The 17395-nt window shown below is 39.3% G+C and overlaps 1 protein-coding gene across 1 annotated transcript; it reads right to left on the bottom strand.

The window, feature by feature from the left end:
• Window positions 1–480: 480 nt before the first annotated feature.
• ABCG5 (ATP binding cassette subfamily G member 5) lies at window positions 481–17379 on the bottom strand. Its single transcript, XM_039698038.1, has 13 exons — window positions 17228–17379; window positions 16502–16623; window positions 15917–16053; window positions 15605–15703; window positions 14499–14631; window positions 13007–13146; window positions 11623–11752; window positions 8851–9064; window positions 8375–8580; window positions 7421–7559; window positions 4258–4443; window positions 2508–2620; window positions 481–1402 (listed from the first exon to the last, which is right to left on the bottom strand). The coding sequence occupies exons 1-13, from the start codon at window positions 17347–17349 to the stop codon at window positions 1218–1220; spliced, it is 1926 nt and encodes a 641-aa protein (XP_039553972.1). The 5' UTR covers window positions 17350–17379; the 3' UTR covers window positions 481–1217.
• Window positions 17380–17395: the final 16 nt, after the last annotated feature.

Raw genomic sequence — 17395 nt, 5'->3', positions numbered from 1 at the left:
GAACAGTCACTTGGCAAACCAGATCAACCCTACATGCTCATAAAAATGGGAGAGACAGACTAATCTGGTATCTTTCCAGCTATTTAAAGCTATTTGTTATGTTTAACATATTCATTCACCAGATGTTTTTCTGATAACAACATTTATATCTCAGAATATTTTACATAAAAATAATAGAAAAATACACTTAAGTGGAAGTGTATTACCTTGAGGATTTGATTTAAAATTCCTTGTTATGAACTGCCTCATCTCAAAACTATCATATAAACTAGCTATATAATTACAGAATTTTAAGATACAAATATACTTACCTCCTTGGAGAAATCTATCTCTCTGCAAAAACTAATTTCTTCACAGAACATGAAAATAAGATACAAAATTTAGGAATTCTGTGTCTGTTATGTTTTCAGTTTTGAAAGGCCCATGAGAAAAATTTCCAAAGATGAAAATGGCATTGCTTCTGACAAACAACTTTTATACTTTTTTCCTAGTTAAATTGACATTTTATTAAATAAAACCAAAACATTATTAAACAAACATATATTTTTCCTTGTAATTCATAAACTGCTTCCAAAACAAGGTTAGAACATGACAGTGAAAAGAAAGAATTCATAGAAATAACCTAACTGTCTTCACTGATTTACTATCATTTACAAGGCAAAACCAACTTGGTTAACTGTTAACTGCTTCAAGATCCTGTACTCATCAGTTGTATAGTGTGTATAAGATTAAAGTGGAGTGAGTTCTTGATTCTGTTTTTACATGTATTTGGTTTCCTCTCTACAGATTCCTCAAACGGTATCAAAACAAGGCATAAGACTGAAAATACAATCCTAGAAATGAGATTTACTAGTAGTGGTTAAAAAACAAAATAGTGGTGAAAAAATTAGTGCACCATTGCTACATTGTTAAAAATTGTCAGCAATAGCTGACTAAATTAAATCAGAAAGCCCTTTAAAACATGAAATACTGTTGATGATGGCTGATCTGGAAATCAACCAGAAGAGAGGGGTGGGGAATACCAATATCAGGAGTCATTCACAGTCTTAAGAGAACATTGGTTTTCAAGGTGAAAACAAACATGAGAAGTTGAATGTGTTTTTATATGTGTAATCATTTAAATTCTATCTAAAATCCAACAATATAGGCCTTCGACCATAATACAGATAAAAGTATAGTATTAGAGACTTTTGGAATTGCTACTTTTTCATTGTCTGTCAGTAATTCTCTCTTAATTTGAAGCTTAGAATTGCAATAATGGCAAGTACTGGTATAAAAGCATAAAGTATGAGGAAATCGACTGTGAACCGGGACAATGCCCCGGGATAGTTTTCTTCAATGAACCGGACGCCTTGAGAGAGAACACACGCAGCATTATTTGCAGTGGAACTGTTGGCTACACCTGTCAAAAGAAACAATTTCTTTAGTAGGTAAATCAGTAAAATTAAAACTCAGACTCTGGTCTCTAACTCATGCCTTAAATACACCTCTCCCTGACATCACTTCCATGAAGAACCATACCCACAGCAGTATTTCTCATCACTGTGGAATAAAACCAGACAAGCCCTATGTTTCTGCAGTTTATCCATGACATACTTTTTGAAGGGAAGAATAAATGGTCACTAGGAGCTCTCTCTTTTGTTCATGCCAAACAAAGATTTATGGCTTTTTAGACACATTATCTAATGTGTCTAAAAGAAGCAAGCTGCCCCATGTAGTAGACTTAGAGTGTTCATATGTGTTGAGGGTTCCAAAATGCAAGAAATGGTGACTATCTGAAAAGCACATTAAAAATGAGGTATTTACTGGTACTAATAGAGTCATGTATTTGTTTTCTAACCATTGTTGATCTTGTAATAAAGAGGTGCAGGAGAGATTAATAGATAAAAATACGTAGCTTTGGAGAGGAGCACCTGGCTACAACACCCCAAATATCTTAAGGTAGATTCAAAGCTGTAAGTTTTGCCACACTAATGTGTATTAGCTACTGACCCTGCCGCCCTGATTGATTCTCTTGTTTTGCAGGTTGTCTTGCTCACAACCAGCAAAGCGCAGCCTGACAGACCCAAGCTGCCCAGTAAATACTATGGAAACCCATTTGAACTGAAGCCTCTCTAGTATTAGAGGAGAAACCTGGTCAGCTTTTTGTTACCTCTCAATACTCCCTCCACTGATGTCTAATCTTAGATTGTGCAATCTTCTTGATGCCCTATTTGTGTAACATTGCACAAAAAAAAAAAAAAAAATCCAGCCTGTAATAAACTTAGCTTCCAAAATTCCTCCAAAGAGGGGATAAGAGAATAGGTGGAAAAGAGGAAGATGGAAGAACTGGAAGAATGAGAAATAATGGAACAAAAGAATCAAATTCTGCTCTAACTTACCGGTGTGGCATTATAGTCTTCACTAATTCGTTAGTTCTTTTTAGCAACTCAAAAGTTACCTTTGGGAAAATAAGCATCAACATCTCATAAAAATTATTTATAATGGACTTTTTTTTGAACACTTACCACATGTGAAGTTTAAGCCATAAAATTCATTGACTACAAGGACTTCACTGCTGTATCTTTGAAATGTAAGAAAACTAAGTAGTTTCAAAGGTGTTGGCATTTCTTCAATGGTCCTTAAAGAAACAGAGAAGTTAAGCTGGCTTTTGCTACATACTAAGAGACCCCAAATTAAAACAAGCCCTCATTGTTTGTAACCTGTGACAAAAACAGTTCTTGTCTCTACCTGTAGGGTTTTCAAACATAAAGTCCAATTTTAGGGCTAAATGATGAGACAGCCATGAAGGCTGTCCCTGACTTTGGTACAGTGTCACAACATTCAGCCCTGACTTGTTTATGAACAGTCACAAAGAATTCTATGGTTGTTTGCTGTTCACATGGCAGTGATAAACTGAAAATGACAAGACCCAATATAAACAAACCTCACTTGCAGAAATGTGCTTTCAAAGTAAGAAAGCACCACCCCCCCTCCATCTTCAAAACCAAGCAATACTGAATAGGAATTCATTGCCGCAATAACAGCAAAGCAAAAATTAAGCAAAAATAATGAGAAGAAACATTCAATAAGACAGGGAAATTTCAGCATCTAACACACTTCAAGACTTATAATTCAACAACAACAACAACAAAAAAACAACAGGAAAAAACCCCAGAAACCAAAGTCTCAATGCTATTTTTACTGTCCTTCATTGCTTATGAAGATTAATCAAAAATATTCACAATATTAGTGAGCAAAGCCTGTGCTGTAAAATAAACTTAGAAACCACTCTAATGCTTTTAACTTATTACTAAAGCATTAGACTACAGTAGCAGGAGTAAATGTCTTTCACTGGAAACACATATCTTCCTGAAATTAGGCAGGGACCAAATAAATAGACATTAACCTAGCTTTATATCATAAGTATGAGCTGAGATCTACTTTAAAGTAGAGACAAAGCATCATCAACTTTGTGAAGATTCAGATGGTTTTCTTGAGGACAACACCATGTGTTGTTAGGCTTACTTAATTTTCATTGGGAGGGTCTCAGGTAACCATATCCTACTTCCTCAAGATCTTAGGAAAACTGCTTTTAACAGTTACACATTATTCTGCTATGTCCCTCAAAAAACCTAGTAATTTCAGTATTGACAAATACAAGGAGAAAACTGTTCAAACTTCATGCAATTAAAACACAAACCCATCTATGTGCACAGTAATAGAGCAAGCGGATCACAATTTTCCTGCATATTTACTACACTACTCAATAATTTTTATAGATTTCAGTCTGTACAGGTAGAAAAAGGGACTGACAAGTTTACTGGCTAAACTGGATAATAACACCAGTAAGACAGTTGAGAGCAACTGCTTTTTTAAACCAGCATTATCAGTGTTTAATGTCATAAGTTCCAGCAGTTACTAAAAAATGTAGGAACAGGAATTTTTCGTGGGCTCCTTTAATGAGGACAGCATTTCACGTCATCCAGTCAGCATCAATAAAATAATTCAGATGAGCTGACATATATTAATTTTTCAGTTTTTTCTTCAATGTATTTGCAAAAACTGAGGGAAATCTTCAATATCTTTGTTGATATCTGAAGATACTAAGTGTCTGGTTTTATGTTTAGTACAAAGCCCAATAAGTAGTTCTGCCTCTGAAGGAGCACAGCTGCTCTTGCTTTTCCATTGCTACCTCAGTGCTTTACTGGATTTCTGCAAAACCAACTCTTCCACATCAATGTTAACAGCAACACTGTAACAAAGATTTTTTCCTACCTTACTAGCCCTGTTCCCATTATCACACCAGCTGAATTAAGTAGCACAACGCCACTTTGGACTATATTTGGGTCTTGAACCATGCCAAGCACAACAAGTGTTAGTAGTTCACCAATCATGTGAGACGCTAGGACAACAGCAAAGAAAACTCCAAATCTGGAACCATCAGGATACAATCCTGTAGTCCTGTACAAAGATGAGCAAAAGAACAGTTAAAAAACAATGTTTGAGTAGTAAACTTGGAAAGTAGCTTTTACTTTTTTTCTATTTGGGCTTTTTGCAGTTATACCTCATTAGGTGAAGAGTTTATGCCTTAATCCTTAGTATATTGTTTGGAATCTAAACACAAAGGATATCCACTTACTATCATTATGTAAGTGCAGATACATGAGGTTTTCTCCATCTAGATTAAAGAGGGATATGCAAAGATGTGATTCTTGTAGAAACCCAGGTTTTTTCAAGACAATCACCACAGCTTTTCTATTCCTTAAACTAACCTGCTGCTTCTTGTAAAGTCTTTGCAGTGGGAGTCATTAATGTAAGTCACATATTTAAAGAACATCTTTATGCAGATAATTCACAGATGGGATTTTGCACTTCTGATACTGTGCAAGCAAACATAAGCATGGATATACTCAATTAAATGAAAAACTAATTGAATTCTCCACCCAGGTAATTCATACCAATGTAATTTCCCCCATACTCCTGCATTCTTTATTGCAACATGCTGTTCTCAGTTTTCCCCTAGCTAACCCAAGGGAAAGAGTCCTCTCAATCTATACTCAAGATTAAAAAGTTAAGAAAAGCCTGCAATTGCTTGACAAACTTAATTCAGCCTTATAGTGTATGTGACAGATGACAAAACCCTTTATTACACTGTGACACATTACTCTTTTTCCAAAATACCTCATAATAAAAGTGCCTCACACTAGGTGCACACTGCATGCTTTGCTTAGCTCACAAGCAGCAATTCAACATTCAATTTCTTTTTTTTTGTTGCTCAGTGTAAGACCCTATGTTGTTTTTTCTCAATCCACCATGTTCAAATATGGTCTTAAACCAGAAGTATCAATTTTCTCAATAGCTTTCCTGTAGTGTTTTTTGTAACACCAAAATAATTTACAAATAGATGGATGAACATTGACTCTTCCAGCATTAAACACTCAGCAAGGTAGCAGGTATTTAACAACTTTTAAGTGCAGATTGGTGCAGAAGAAACGGCTTTCCAAAGCCCCACCAGAAAACTATCACCTCTGAGCTGCTCTAATACTTTACACACATATATGCAGACAGAGGCTAGTAAATCTGGGGTATGAATAGAACAGAAGAAAGCCTTAAAAAAAAAAGAAAAAAATAACAGCCCAGAGAATATTAGAACAACAGAATAACAACATGATGTGAACTGTCAGAAGATTTCCCAGAGGTACAGGAAAATCTGCATAGACAGGACATTCACTTGATTGCAAAGGAGGCTCTCTTTGAACTTGGCCAAACCTGTCTTGTGTCTGATCAGGTCTGAGTTTGGGTCTGCCTGACCCAACTGGCTGACTCCACAAACACAAACTCTACAAGAAATGGCTGTCAAAGCCTCTCAAAAAGTTAGGCCATTTGGGAAAGTTCAGTCCTGCATAACAACTGCTAAAATTTCATCCAGAAACTGCTTGCCCTGAGAGATCTATGAACATTGTGAAATTACTTTGACACATCCCTGATGGCTTCCAAACAACCGCAATATTGGAAAGATAATACCTGTAAATATTATCCATTAACTGGAGCCTCACTATTTATTGTTGATTGTGTTTGAGCCAACCAAAACACAGGGGCAAAGTCTCTGCCCATGTGGATTCCCTGTTTGCTATGGAGTTGAGAGTGTCATTGAGCCTGGAAAGCTGCTTTCCAAATGGCTGTTATCTTGGCACCAGTCACAAACACAAGGTCAGCACAGCACTTAGTGGAAGGACGAGTAATTTCTGTCTGTCTGTCTGTTAAACATAGGCTTCTCAGGGAGCCCTGCCTCAAGCAGGTAGCACTGACAGCTTGCAGAAACAAAAGCCCAGGTAGCTAAGGGGATAAAGGTGGCTACTTTTCATATCCACATCAAACTACAAAACAATCTGTCCATGCAATGCAAGTCCTCATGCCTGGAAGAGCAGAAATCTTCCTCTCAGAGGAAGTTCTCTTTTCACTGAGATTTCAAATGGAAAGAATTAAGCAAATGCTGAGCACTGCCCCTCATTGCCTACTATAGTCCATAAGGAAGAAGGGAATAATCATCCTTTTTTTCTGAGTTTTTCCAGATTGGGGGAAAATTGCTACAAAATTCCCTGTGCAGAAATTCTGATTCAGAAGTCCAAGCAATTTTGTGTAGTTCTACTTTATCCATTTTCCATCCATCTTACTGGAAAGTAAGAGCACTAATATGCGCAGCTACAGCAGAATGGCTTCTGCACTTTAGTTCTTTCATGAGGATGTATCCACTTACGACTTTTGAACAGCTCATCAGAGAACATGCATCCACAACACAAACCAAGCCTGCTCCTCACTTGTACACATTTTACTACAGACTGCCAAATGATTGCAACTGTCCCAGGAAAACTAAAAGTAACTTTGGTGCACTGGATTCCAAATTCTTTCCATTTGAAATCTCTCAACATTGGAAAAGAAAAAGGTTGAAGGACAGAAATTTGTGCTTTCCTCTGGAGGGTCCAGAGAAAGTAAGAAGGGATCCAGATTTCACCACTTACATATGCTGTAGCTAAACCCCAATGTCCCAGGAAATAAAAGTTTTGTTACTGTCACATACCTACAGCTGACATCCTCACTTTGGGGTTTTTTTGTTTGGTTTTTTTCCTAATTTCCTGTCTTTCTAAACACAATGTAAAATTACACTCCCTGCTTTCAATATGACAAAGGATGATAACTCTCCCAGGTCCATCAAAACTTTCCAAGTTACCTAGAGAACTGGTAATTTACTTACTGGGAAAGTGTTTTCAGCTCTGCCTGAAAGAGAAGGGCTAAATTTATGTCATCTTTCCTTATGTTTTCTGTAATCATTTTGAGAGACAACAGCAGGAAGCCATGCCAGGAGGCCTTTTGCTGACATGTTAACTGACACTGGTAACAAAAACAAAATGACAACCCAACAGATGGTTCAAATGCTTACCAGTATATGAAGGTGCTGAATATGGCCACGCTGATGACGCTGAAGGGCAGGAAATGGACTATATAAGCTACAAGCATTTGCCATTTCTTATACAAGCCATCTTTACTTTCTTGGTCACTGATAGCACGTAGAGGTGGGACTGAATTAAATATATAAGAAATGAAGTAAATTACCATTAAACAGAGGGAGCAAGATTTGTTGTTAGCAGCAATGATCTGAAGCACAGGGACAACTTTGAGAATATATCACAAACATTCTGCCTAAACCACTCTGATCTCTTTTCCTCCCACTATAAATGCAAAGCATGCTCCCTGCAGGTTGCAAACATTGGTAGGCTTAATGAAAGAGGCCTAACCTATCAGAATGCAGGACAACCTTCTCTTTTTGCATATACAAATTAAGGACATGAGAAAACCTCTGTCACTGGCTAATTTATTGAGGTGCTCTGATTTCAACCTGATGACAGCAGTGTATGCTCTCTACATGAGCCAAACAGTTTTTAGGGCTGTAAATAGAAACTACTGTTGCTTTCAGTATGGCACCTGTAAGAGAAAAATCCTTTTAAAATGTAATCATCACATAATACTCATAAATCCAATTATGCTTAATTGCTGACAAAGCTGTTTTGTATTTCCATCCTTTCCACGTGTCTTGTTTTGAGCTCACTTAGATATTAGCTAGACCTAGACTTTGTCGTGCCTATAAAATGCTACACACAGGGAAATCTTTTGCACTGTTTAGAATAAAGCCTTCATAGACAGGCCAGCTGTAAAAGGCAGGGATCAGGGCATATACCCTTAAATTTCATTGAATCTTGTGCTTCTGTATCAACTCTGACATTACCTAGACCAGTGAAGAGCCTTTAAATTAGTATCTTCAAAAAATACTTTTTCTTATTTAAAACAGAGTGGCAGCAACAGGTGCTGCTGCATGTAAGACAGGACAGAAACTCACACAGGGCCACAGCATTGAGCATCCCTGTGTAGGGGGGGGCACTCACACACTGGTAGACAAGCCCCACACGGTCCTGCACAGCTCCCTGGGCCAGGTCATTCCTTAGTCTAAGAAGGAAAAAGGCTATGAACAAGCCAAATAACAGGTTCTGGAGGAGACGCATGATGATGCCTATCTTATCTCTGGAGAGATTTCTTGTTGTTCTCCTGATAATGAAACAAAACAACAACAAAAGGCTTGTTAGCTACAACTGAACACATGTTGGTAGGGTATTAAGCTTTGAACAAATCTTAGAACACAGTGCCCACAAAGAGCTAATATATTAAAAAAGACTAGGGACAAGTACAGTGGGAGATCAAATAACCAAGGAAGTGCATCTCTACATGGAGGGGAAACCTGAAAGATTAATGGAGAATAAAAAAAAAACCCCTGTTTTAAAATGGGGAGGGGGGGGTGGGAGAGTGGAGAACTCTTACCGTAAAAGAATCAGTATTTGGTCAAAGCCATTGGGTGAGTCTTTGTTTTTGAATGGTATTGGTGGCAGCTCCTTCATATACTTTGTTTTTTCAATGGCTGCCAGTACTTTGCTAAAGATCTCTGAGTTTCTGTATGCTGATACAAATTGCTGAACCCTACTGTAGGTTTCGAGTTCATGTTCCTTGCTTCGGGTGTCCACAGATGTCAGATCCACTGCAAAATGACAAAGCTTTTACTCTATACACACATCACTTTCCCTTCATACATTTTTCCCCATGCAACTAACTTCTTATTGTCTCCATTCTAAAATATGCAAAGATCAAAAGGTCAGTTGAAAGTATTCAAGGCTTCTTTCTCCCTTCTGTTAGATGCAGCAGGAATTAATTAACTGTGCAGCCACAAGTGTTTTGTGACCTCTGTAGGACCCTTGTTCAGGTCCTTGATCTGGAAATGCAAGCCTAAGCACTGTGCTGGTCAGACCTTTAGCACTCTCCTTGCACAGCACAGAGCTGTAGAGAGCAAGACAAAACACCAGAGGATGAACATTTATGAAGAGATGACTTATCTGGTCATATATTTCTCAGGTTTTCAGGGAAATGCTCTGACGTGACTCCACAGCTCCCCCTTGTCCTCTGCCCACTCCTCCATAACTATGGAGCTGTATTTTTTGCTTAGTGTGAACTTTCACTGTAGAGACACTGCTCTTCTCTCCTTGAGCTGTTAATGCATTGTTACCTCCTTTGCAAACATACTTCTCTTTTAATGTAAAGTCAGAGGATGTTCAGCTGGCCAAATTCCCCTAGCAGGCTCAGCCCAAGCTGCAGGAAGTAATACTGACTGCTATGGAATTCAGGAAAGGTAACTACTTCACAGAGTTAATGTTCCTTTCTAATAAGTCCCCCTAAACATACTCCTGGCACCAGCAGTTTTTTTGCTGGTAGATAGGAAATTTGTGTGCTCCATTTTTACAAGTCATACAGATTCAGTAATAGTGCTAAAACGCCTTCGAAATTTCCCTTTTCCCCAACAGCAATGAATTAGCCAAGGTTTGAAAACTGGATTGTTGTTCTCAGCAATACTTGTTCTTACCCTATTTTATATTACTCTTCTACATCTGGTAAGATGTCTTCATCAGTTATTTATTGCTAAGGTTCCTTTCATCCTTAGATTTCAGTTTTGTATTGTTCTGTTCAACTTCAAAATGCAAATTCAACAAAAGGAGGCCTTGTCTCAACAAAAGGAGGCCTTGTCCAAGATTCTTAAGTTTCCTCAAAATCTGAATTAGGCTTAGGAATAGTTCCCTGGTGTTCTAAAAGCTGGAATTCATCAGAATTGTCTTTAATGGTAAACATTTCCAAAATGAAGCCTTTGCTTTTACAAACATGAACATCCGAAAGGCAGAAACACTTTTTAAAACTTGGCCAGTGTGACTTGCTGGAAGTCACACAGGAAATAAATGGCAACTGGGTGTGCTTTAAAATAATTGTAACACTGACTACAAACTAGACCAACTAGCTAATGCCTAGCATGCATTAGTACTTTTTACAAACATGTGACAGTTCAGCAATATAATCCACACTCCATACATAGGATATATTTTCCTCTGTTGTTGGTGTAAATGATATCAGAATCTGTCCCTTCATTCACATCAAATCACACAAAAAAAATATAAACTACCAATTTTCGAAAGACTAAATATTCTGATGATTCTTTGCTCTAATCTATATTTTTTTCCTTTCTTGTCACATTCAAAGGTTGACATTTGAAGAATGCAGTACTCTCTTTACCAAGCTTTTTTAAAAGTGGGTCTAAATCTCAAATCATCTATGCTTTTCAAGACTATTCAAATTCATGAAGGCAAAATTATCCTCACTGTCATACCAGTATTTTCAGCTTTATCCCATTCCAGCTTCATGTCAACAACCATCCTCTCTTCTCACTGAGTTTAGAATGCCATGTAGACAATAGGAAAACACTGCCTGCTCTGAATGCAGCTTTTTGAATTGGTCAAATTCTCTGGTTAGTGCTCAGCTAGTACTGCCAGAAATTAACCTAACAAGTTGGATTTAAATAGAGTTATGTAAATGGCTGCTTATCTGTACTCATACAAACACATCCACATGCTCTTCAAACCTGTGCCCGTATGGATCAGGGACATGGATGTCCTGCAGCAAAACGAGTCTCATTTCCAAAGCCTCCTGCTCACCCTTTTTTTTTCATCTTGAATTGGCAAAACAATACTCTCCAGCTTATGCCAGCAGCTATAATCATCTTGCTATCATCATCTACTGAAGCATCCATTCTGTTCCAGTTGTTCACCCTGGTATTAACAACTCCCCAAAACTTTCAGAAACCTCAAATTTAGAATTCCTGGAAGCTGATGCCTCAAGTCATCCCATATTTATTCCACAATGTTCCCTCCACACAACTCTTTTAAATTGCTTGGCACCACAGACTCCGGAGGAGCATGGTATTTTGCACAATTTTGGAATCAAATTCATTTTCCAGCATCCAGTGCACAGCCATAGGGAAATGCCGTCAGGAATCCACAGGTTTCATGAAGCTGAGATTCTGTTTTTAGTGGTAGTTTACTCCTTTACTGCAAATATGGCTATTTTATGGGATCATTAGGAATGACATAGGGCCAGCCCTCTCTCTGAGCTGAAAATAATTAAAAAGTTGGAGCAGAATTCACATACATTTTTATCTCTGGAAAAACTTTAACTTGGGTAATGACCAGATGGTTTTACCAAAAACTTAGACAAACTTACCATAGAAGTCAAAAGGATTTGATTGTTCAGGACAAGAATAGCCACAGTCACTAAAAAATGAGATCATTTCCATAGGGTTCCCACAGAAAACCATTTCTCCAAAGCTCATGATGGCTATTTTATCAAATAACTGTTGGGGGAAAATTAATATATTAGCCGTATGTACTAAGAATCACAGAATATGCTGATTTGGAAGGAATCCATCAGGATAATCAAGACATAAAACACATAAGACACCCCAAGAATTCCACCATGTGCCTGAGTACATTGTCCAAAAGCTTCTTGAACTCTGTCAGACTTGGTATTGTGGCCACTTTCCTGGTGATCCTGTTCCTAACCACCCTCTGTGTGAAAAATCTTTTTCTAAGATCCAACCTAAACCTCCCTTGTCACACTTCAGGCCATTCCTTCCCTCAGGTCCTGTCACCAGTCACCACAACGATCAGATCAGGAGTGCACTCATTCTTGAGTGCAGCTACTGTCTTGGTAATAGAAATGCTTTGATGGGAAAAATAGTTTTGACACATTCAAACTTCCTTACTGTATTTCTCCCAAAAGACATTTGTCCTTTCTTTCATGCCTCTCATTGGTGGTTATGCAAAATGACACATCTTTAAGCTCTAGTGGTTCTCAAAACTGTCAATGACAACAGCATACAGAGGCAATCCTCAAGAAGAGATGTGGCTTTCTGACTTCACTTTAATGCACCTTCACTTACTGACTGACCTCCTTTGGTGCTTAATAGCCCCAGTCTGTAAAACCCCCCAAATTGTTGACAATATTATCCTGAGGTGCTTAAGGACTCTAACAGCACTGCTCTTCAAGTGAACATTTGCCAGGGCAAGGTTACCACCAGCTATGATCAATCCCTGTTCTCAAGACACCAGGGCTGCTTTCAGTCCAGAAAAGCACTGCTGCTCCCCTTAGGCTCCACAACCATTTACACTCCATTCAGTCAGCCAGGGAAGAGAAGTTTTGCATTCATGTGGCAGATGGTGGACAAAGAGCAAAGTGAGAAACAGTAATGGGAAGAGAGAAATGCTCTCCCCAGCCAAACCCTGCAAGGCAGGACTGCCTCACCACACAACCAAGGTGTACCCACACGCCTTGTCTTTACTTCTCCCAGCGGTTTTGGTTTGGGCACTTGCACAACACAAGTGTTAGGCACACAGACAGAATTCACACTATTTTCACAAGGCAATGTGTGTCCCTAAGTGCCCTGTGACTGGGACAAGGCCAGAGTTGTAAAGTTCAAGAGAAGCCTCTAATTAAGCAAAGGAAAGGAAAAAAGGCAGCTATACTGGATCTTGTACTTCCATCCTGAAAAGAACCAATGTATTAAAAGGTCAGGTGGAAAAGCCAACAGTGAGTAGGTATCATCTACCTTGAAAAGTTCTGAGCGAGGCTGATGGATTGTAAGAATCACAATCCTGTCTTTGTGTGCAAGCTGTGAGAGAAGCAAGACAAGCTGGTTTGCAGTCAGGCAGTCCAGCCCTGTCGTTGGTTCATCAAGTAGCATGACCTCTGTCAAACGACAAAGAGTAACTTCAAAATTCCAGTAAATCAGGAGCAAATGGCATAGCTTCTGCCTTTAAAGCTAATTTGGCAAATAACATAGAAATGACTTTGCAGGTGAAGTTCAGCACATAAACCAGGGTGTGCACAGATATTGCCATGATGGGATCGTTCAGTTTTATTTAGTTTCAGTGGTTCTGTTTCAATGACTAGGAATAAGGACATGAAAAATAGTTTAGAGCATAATACTTCTTCTAAATTCATGTGAAATCTGAAAATTACCAAAATAGTTTTGATGCATACATCTGCTTTCAAGAACAATAATGATAAATTTCAGCATTTACAAAATCATAAATATAAGCGACAAAATTAGCTAGGAGTTATATATTCTGAATTAAATTTATACATACATATTTATATATAAAATTTATGAACAAACCAAGAATTCTTAAAATACAGCAGATGCAATTCCACAGATTGAAGCAGATGTTACTGCCTTTTCTTCATTATTTTATTGCACATGAAAGGGAAAAACTAATCATCAAATCCATTATTTTTATAGAGATGACACATAGCACAGAAGAGGGCAGTCCAACCCTGATCAGGGTACGACGGGAGGAGAGTTTTCACTCTAGGTTTATCTACACAGAATTACTATAGTGTTTACTGTAGAGTTTTGTGAGGTCCTGAGCAGCAACCACACCCCAGGAGTCACCAGTAGCAGGGATGTACCTCACTGTGCTACTTAAGCTCCCTCCTGCCTAATATGCAGTTGTAGCACATCCACATGGCTACAAGGACTCCAGCATCCAATAAACATGTGCTGTACCTTCACTCCGTGAGATTCTGGCACCTTCAAGAAACTCTCTCAAAACTCACAAAATTTTTCCCATGGATAATCCTTCCACAGTTACTCAGCTTTGATTTCCTTTCACTGGAATTTTTTTGGCACTGGAACATACATGGCACTCACACATACATAGATGAAGGGCAGCTACTCCACTACAAGGCTCAGTGCTTGCACATATACGGCTCTAATATACTCAAAAATGATAAATTAATGGGCCACAACCAACCTTTGGTAAAAGTGAACCCAGAAAGACTTAAAATGGATAAATCCAAGTCCAAACCTATGTTCAGTCCCCTAACATTTTTAATTTGTCTGCTTTCCAAGACCAACTAACAGATCAGTGGCAGACCTCAGTTACTGCTTATTCTTTCCTGTCATCATCGGACTGGCTTCTGCTGAATTAAAGAATGCAAATGCTTTTGTATTTTGAAGTGGTTTACAGAGGCCTGTGGCAGGAGCACAACGTGACACAGCCTTGCTTTATTTTGAAAATCCATGCAGTGGTACTTACTGGGATCTTGTAAAAGCTGGGCTGCAACCGATACCCGACGCCTCTCACCCCCAGAAATTCCAGCGACATTCCGGCTTCCAATTATTTTGTCAGCAATGTGGCTGAAACTCAGCTCAGTCATAACTGCATCTACCTAAAAAATAATTACAACTTCAAAGCACTAAACACAGTCCAGCTCAGATACCTGTGTGCAATGGCAAAAAACAGGAAAAAAAGAACATAATTTAAAATTACAGCTTTACTAATAGCCTGCTTGCATCCATTCTAGTTGAACAGTATCTGGCCTAATTTATATTTGATTTTTAATACATTATTTAAATTATTAGTTTTTAAAATTTTATTTCAATCCATTCTGAAATGAGTAAATTTTAGCCTCATTTGACATTACGCGATTAAGAGTTTAGAGGTGACTAGAAGTTAAGGTATGAAGCATAATTTGCTGCTCTGGCTTCCAAAATCAGAGAGCAGGGAGGCACATCAATTCTGGGAAATTATAAAGTACTGACTGGAAGACTGGGGAAGAGAGAAGACAGAAAGCAAGACCCTCTGGTGAGAAATATCCGATTTTACTTCCAATACAATTAAAAAAAGACCCCTTTAAATAAATCTGAAACACACTGATTTCATCAAGAAAGCAGCTTGTAGGAGGTTTAGTAGACCAGTGCTTTTTTGAGCTGTTGTGGTTAGTGAGAGATATCGTACAGGAGACAGAGTGGTGCCAAAATCAGTTGTGCTGTCCATGAGACTTGCCAGCACACACGGGCCTAAATACCCCAGAGAACTGAGGTTCCCCTCTGGGGAAGGGGAACTGACCTCAACACCCAGAGCAGCACCTCCTGCAGCAGTAACTGCTCCAGCTTCGGGTGGGAGCGTTTTGTCCCAGCATAATGGGCATGTCCTGGGGCACCAGCACAAGCCCCTTGAAGAGGTGGCACCACCAGAGAGCTTGTGCCCTACTCCTCAGCAGGGGGATTTCCCCCCATTTGCAGAATGAAGATTACAAAACCTCAAAACGTAAAACACAGCCATGGAAGGAAAGTGCTGCTGGTGAAAACATTACAAAACAGCCTGGACGACTTTCTGGTGGAAGACTGTAAAATACAAACCTTCTTTTTAATGGAGCTGTTGGAGCACTTCTTAAGAGTTAGTAAAGCCGTGTAGGTCAAAGACTCCTGTACAGTGAGAAAGCTTAACAAAGTGTCACTCTGAAAAAAAAGTGAAGAGGAAGAAGGAGTTAGTCCTGTAGTAATTAAAATTTTGTCCCTCTTCATGCAAGCCTAATCATTCATACAGCTTATTAACTGATTTGTCCCAAATTTCCTAGTAAAATCACATTCACATTACACTACTCCATTACACTAGCAATTTTTTTACACAAAAGGAAGCACAGCACACAAAAAATAAATGTAGAAATCAACCTGTGGCACATAAGAGAAGCAATCTCTGAACTGTTCCCTCTTCAGCTGACGTCCATTCACATACACTTCACCAAAGAAGTTGTCTTTATGTCCCAGTCTTCCCGATATTGCATCCAGAAGAGTTGTTTTCCCAGATCCTTTCAAACAAAATAAATTAATCATGTGCTGAGATGAATTTTATGATTCCAAGAGTGGTAGCCTGACTTGGATGGACACATACAAAAGGTACAAAGTTGGATTTTTTCTTGATAACTTCAAAATAATAGGCCCTGAAAATGCAGCTAATTAAGGGAAAGTAAATGGGAAAACTAGAATGCAAATTAGTGTTTAAATCATAAAAAATTCACACTCTGCAGCGAAACATTTGAGTTTTGAAGTAACCTTGTCTGTTATTGAAGTTATAATTGTTAGTTAGATGACAGAAGACTGAACTCTGAAAACCAAGCACCATTTTTACAAAGCAGAAGTTAAAATCAGCCACAATTTCATTATTTAAAACACAGACCTCAGTCACATTCATGTCACTATGAAAGTCACCAGTATTAACCGTGATCTTATTTTGTTTAAAGTACTGGAACAACTTACCAGAATTTCCTAAAATCCCCATAATCTGGCCACTTTCTATGTGAAATGAAACATCCTTAAGTATTTGCCGGGTCCATTTTTTACAATATAAAGAAAAGTTCCACCATGGGCCAACACGCTCTCTTGGAAAACAAACACCAATAAAAAATTAGAAAATATGTAAAAATTTTGCATAAAGCACGTGAATGGTTCATAGCTACTTGCATGTTGGATGGGAGCTTCAAGGATTTTAAAATATGGAAAAATAAAAGTATTTCCTCCTTGCCTTTTCACCTCCTAAGGCTTCAACTTTGGCATTACCTGGAAGATAAAACGAGATCTGAACACGTTTTTCAGAATGATTGCTAAGAAGCTTTTGGACTGCAACCAAAGGGGCAGCCATGAACTGTGGCTTTATTTGCTGATGATGTTTGCCAGCTATTAATCCACCCGTCCCTTTCCTTAGGGCCTCGTGCTATCCCTCTGGCAGCAGCAAGAAACGCAACGGGAAAGGGCACAGCGTTAGGAAATCTCTAAAGCACGTCCTTCAGAGAGCCGTGAAGGGGATGCGGTGGGGCTGCGGAGGGCTCGGCCCCGAGGCCGTGAGGGGGCCCGGCGCCGTGAGGGGGCCCGGCGCCATCGCTCCCCGTGCCGGGCTGCGGCCAAACCCCCGGCCCACAGGGCCTGCCCCGCTCCCGCCGCCGCTGGCCGGAGCAGCGCCCCTCCACACCGCCCTCCCAGCCCTACCTGATGGTGTAGGAGACACCCTGGACGCTGATGCTGTTGGGGAGCTGCCCCACGGCCATCCCCTTGTCTGTGTGCCCGATGCTGCCGTTCTTCTCCAGGGCGGGAGATGCTCTGCCCGACATCCTCGCGTGCCGGGGCTCCGCAGCCTCCCTGCGTCCCTCACGCTGC

This window comes from Passer montanus, unplaced genomic scaffold (assembly GCF_014805655.1).
Source record: "Passer montanus isolate IOZ18808 unplaced genomic scaffold, ASM1480565v1 scaffold12, whole genome shotgun sequence".
Taxonomy (NCBI): Eukaryota; Metazoa; Chordata; class Aves; order Passeriformes; family Passeridae; genus Passer; species Passer montanus.
This window is presented reverse-complemented; position numbering and strand designations above follow the sequence as displayed.

Excerpts from the sequence above, each read along its gene's own strand:
- ABCG5 (XM_039698038.1), bottom strand. The coding sequence starts at position 17,349 with ATGTCGGGCAGAGCATCTCCCGCCCTGGAGAAGAACGGCAGCATCGGG. Across the intron at positions 16,624-17,227 it reads GGTGTCTCCTACACCATCAG|AGAGCGTGTTGGCCCATGGT; the intron begins GTAGGGCTGGGA and ends TTGTTTTCCAAG. Across the intron at positions 4,444-7,420 it reads TTCAGCACCTTCATATACTG|GACTACAGGATTGTATCCTG; the intron begins GTAAGCATTTGA and ends ATCTTTGTACAG.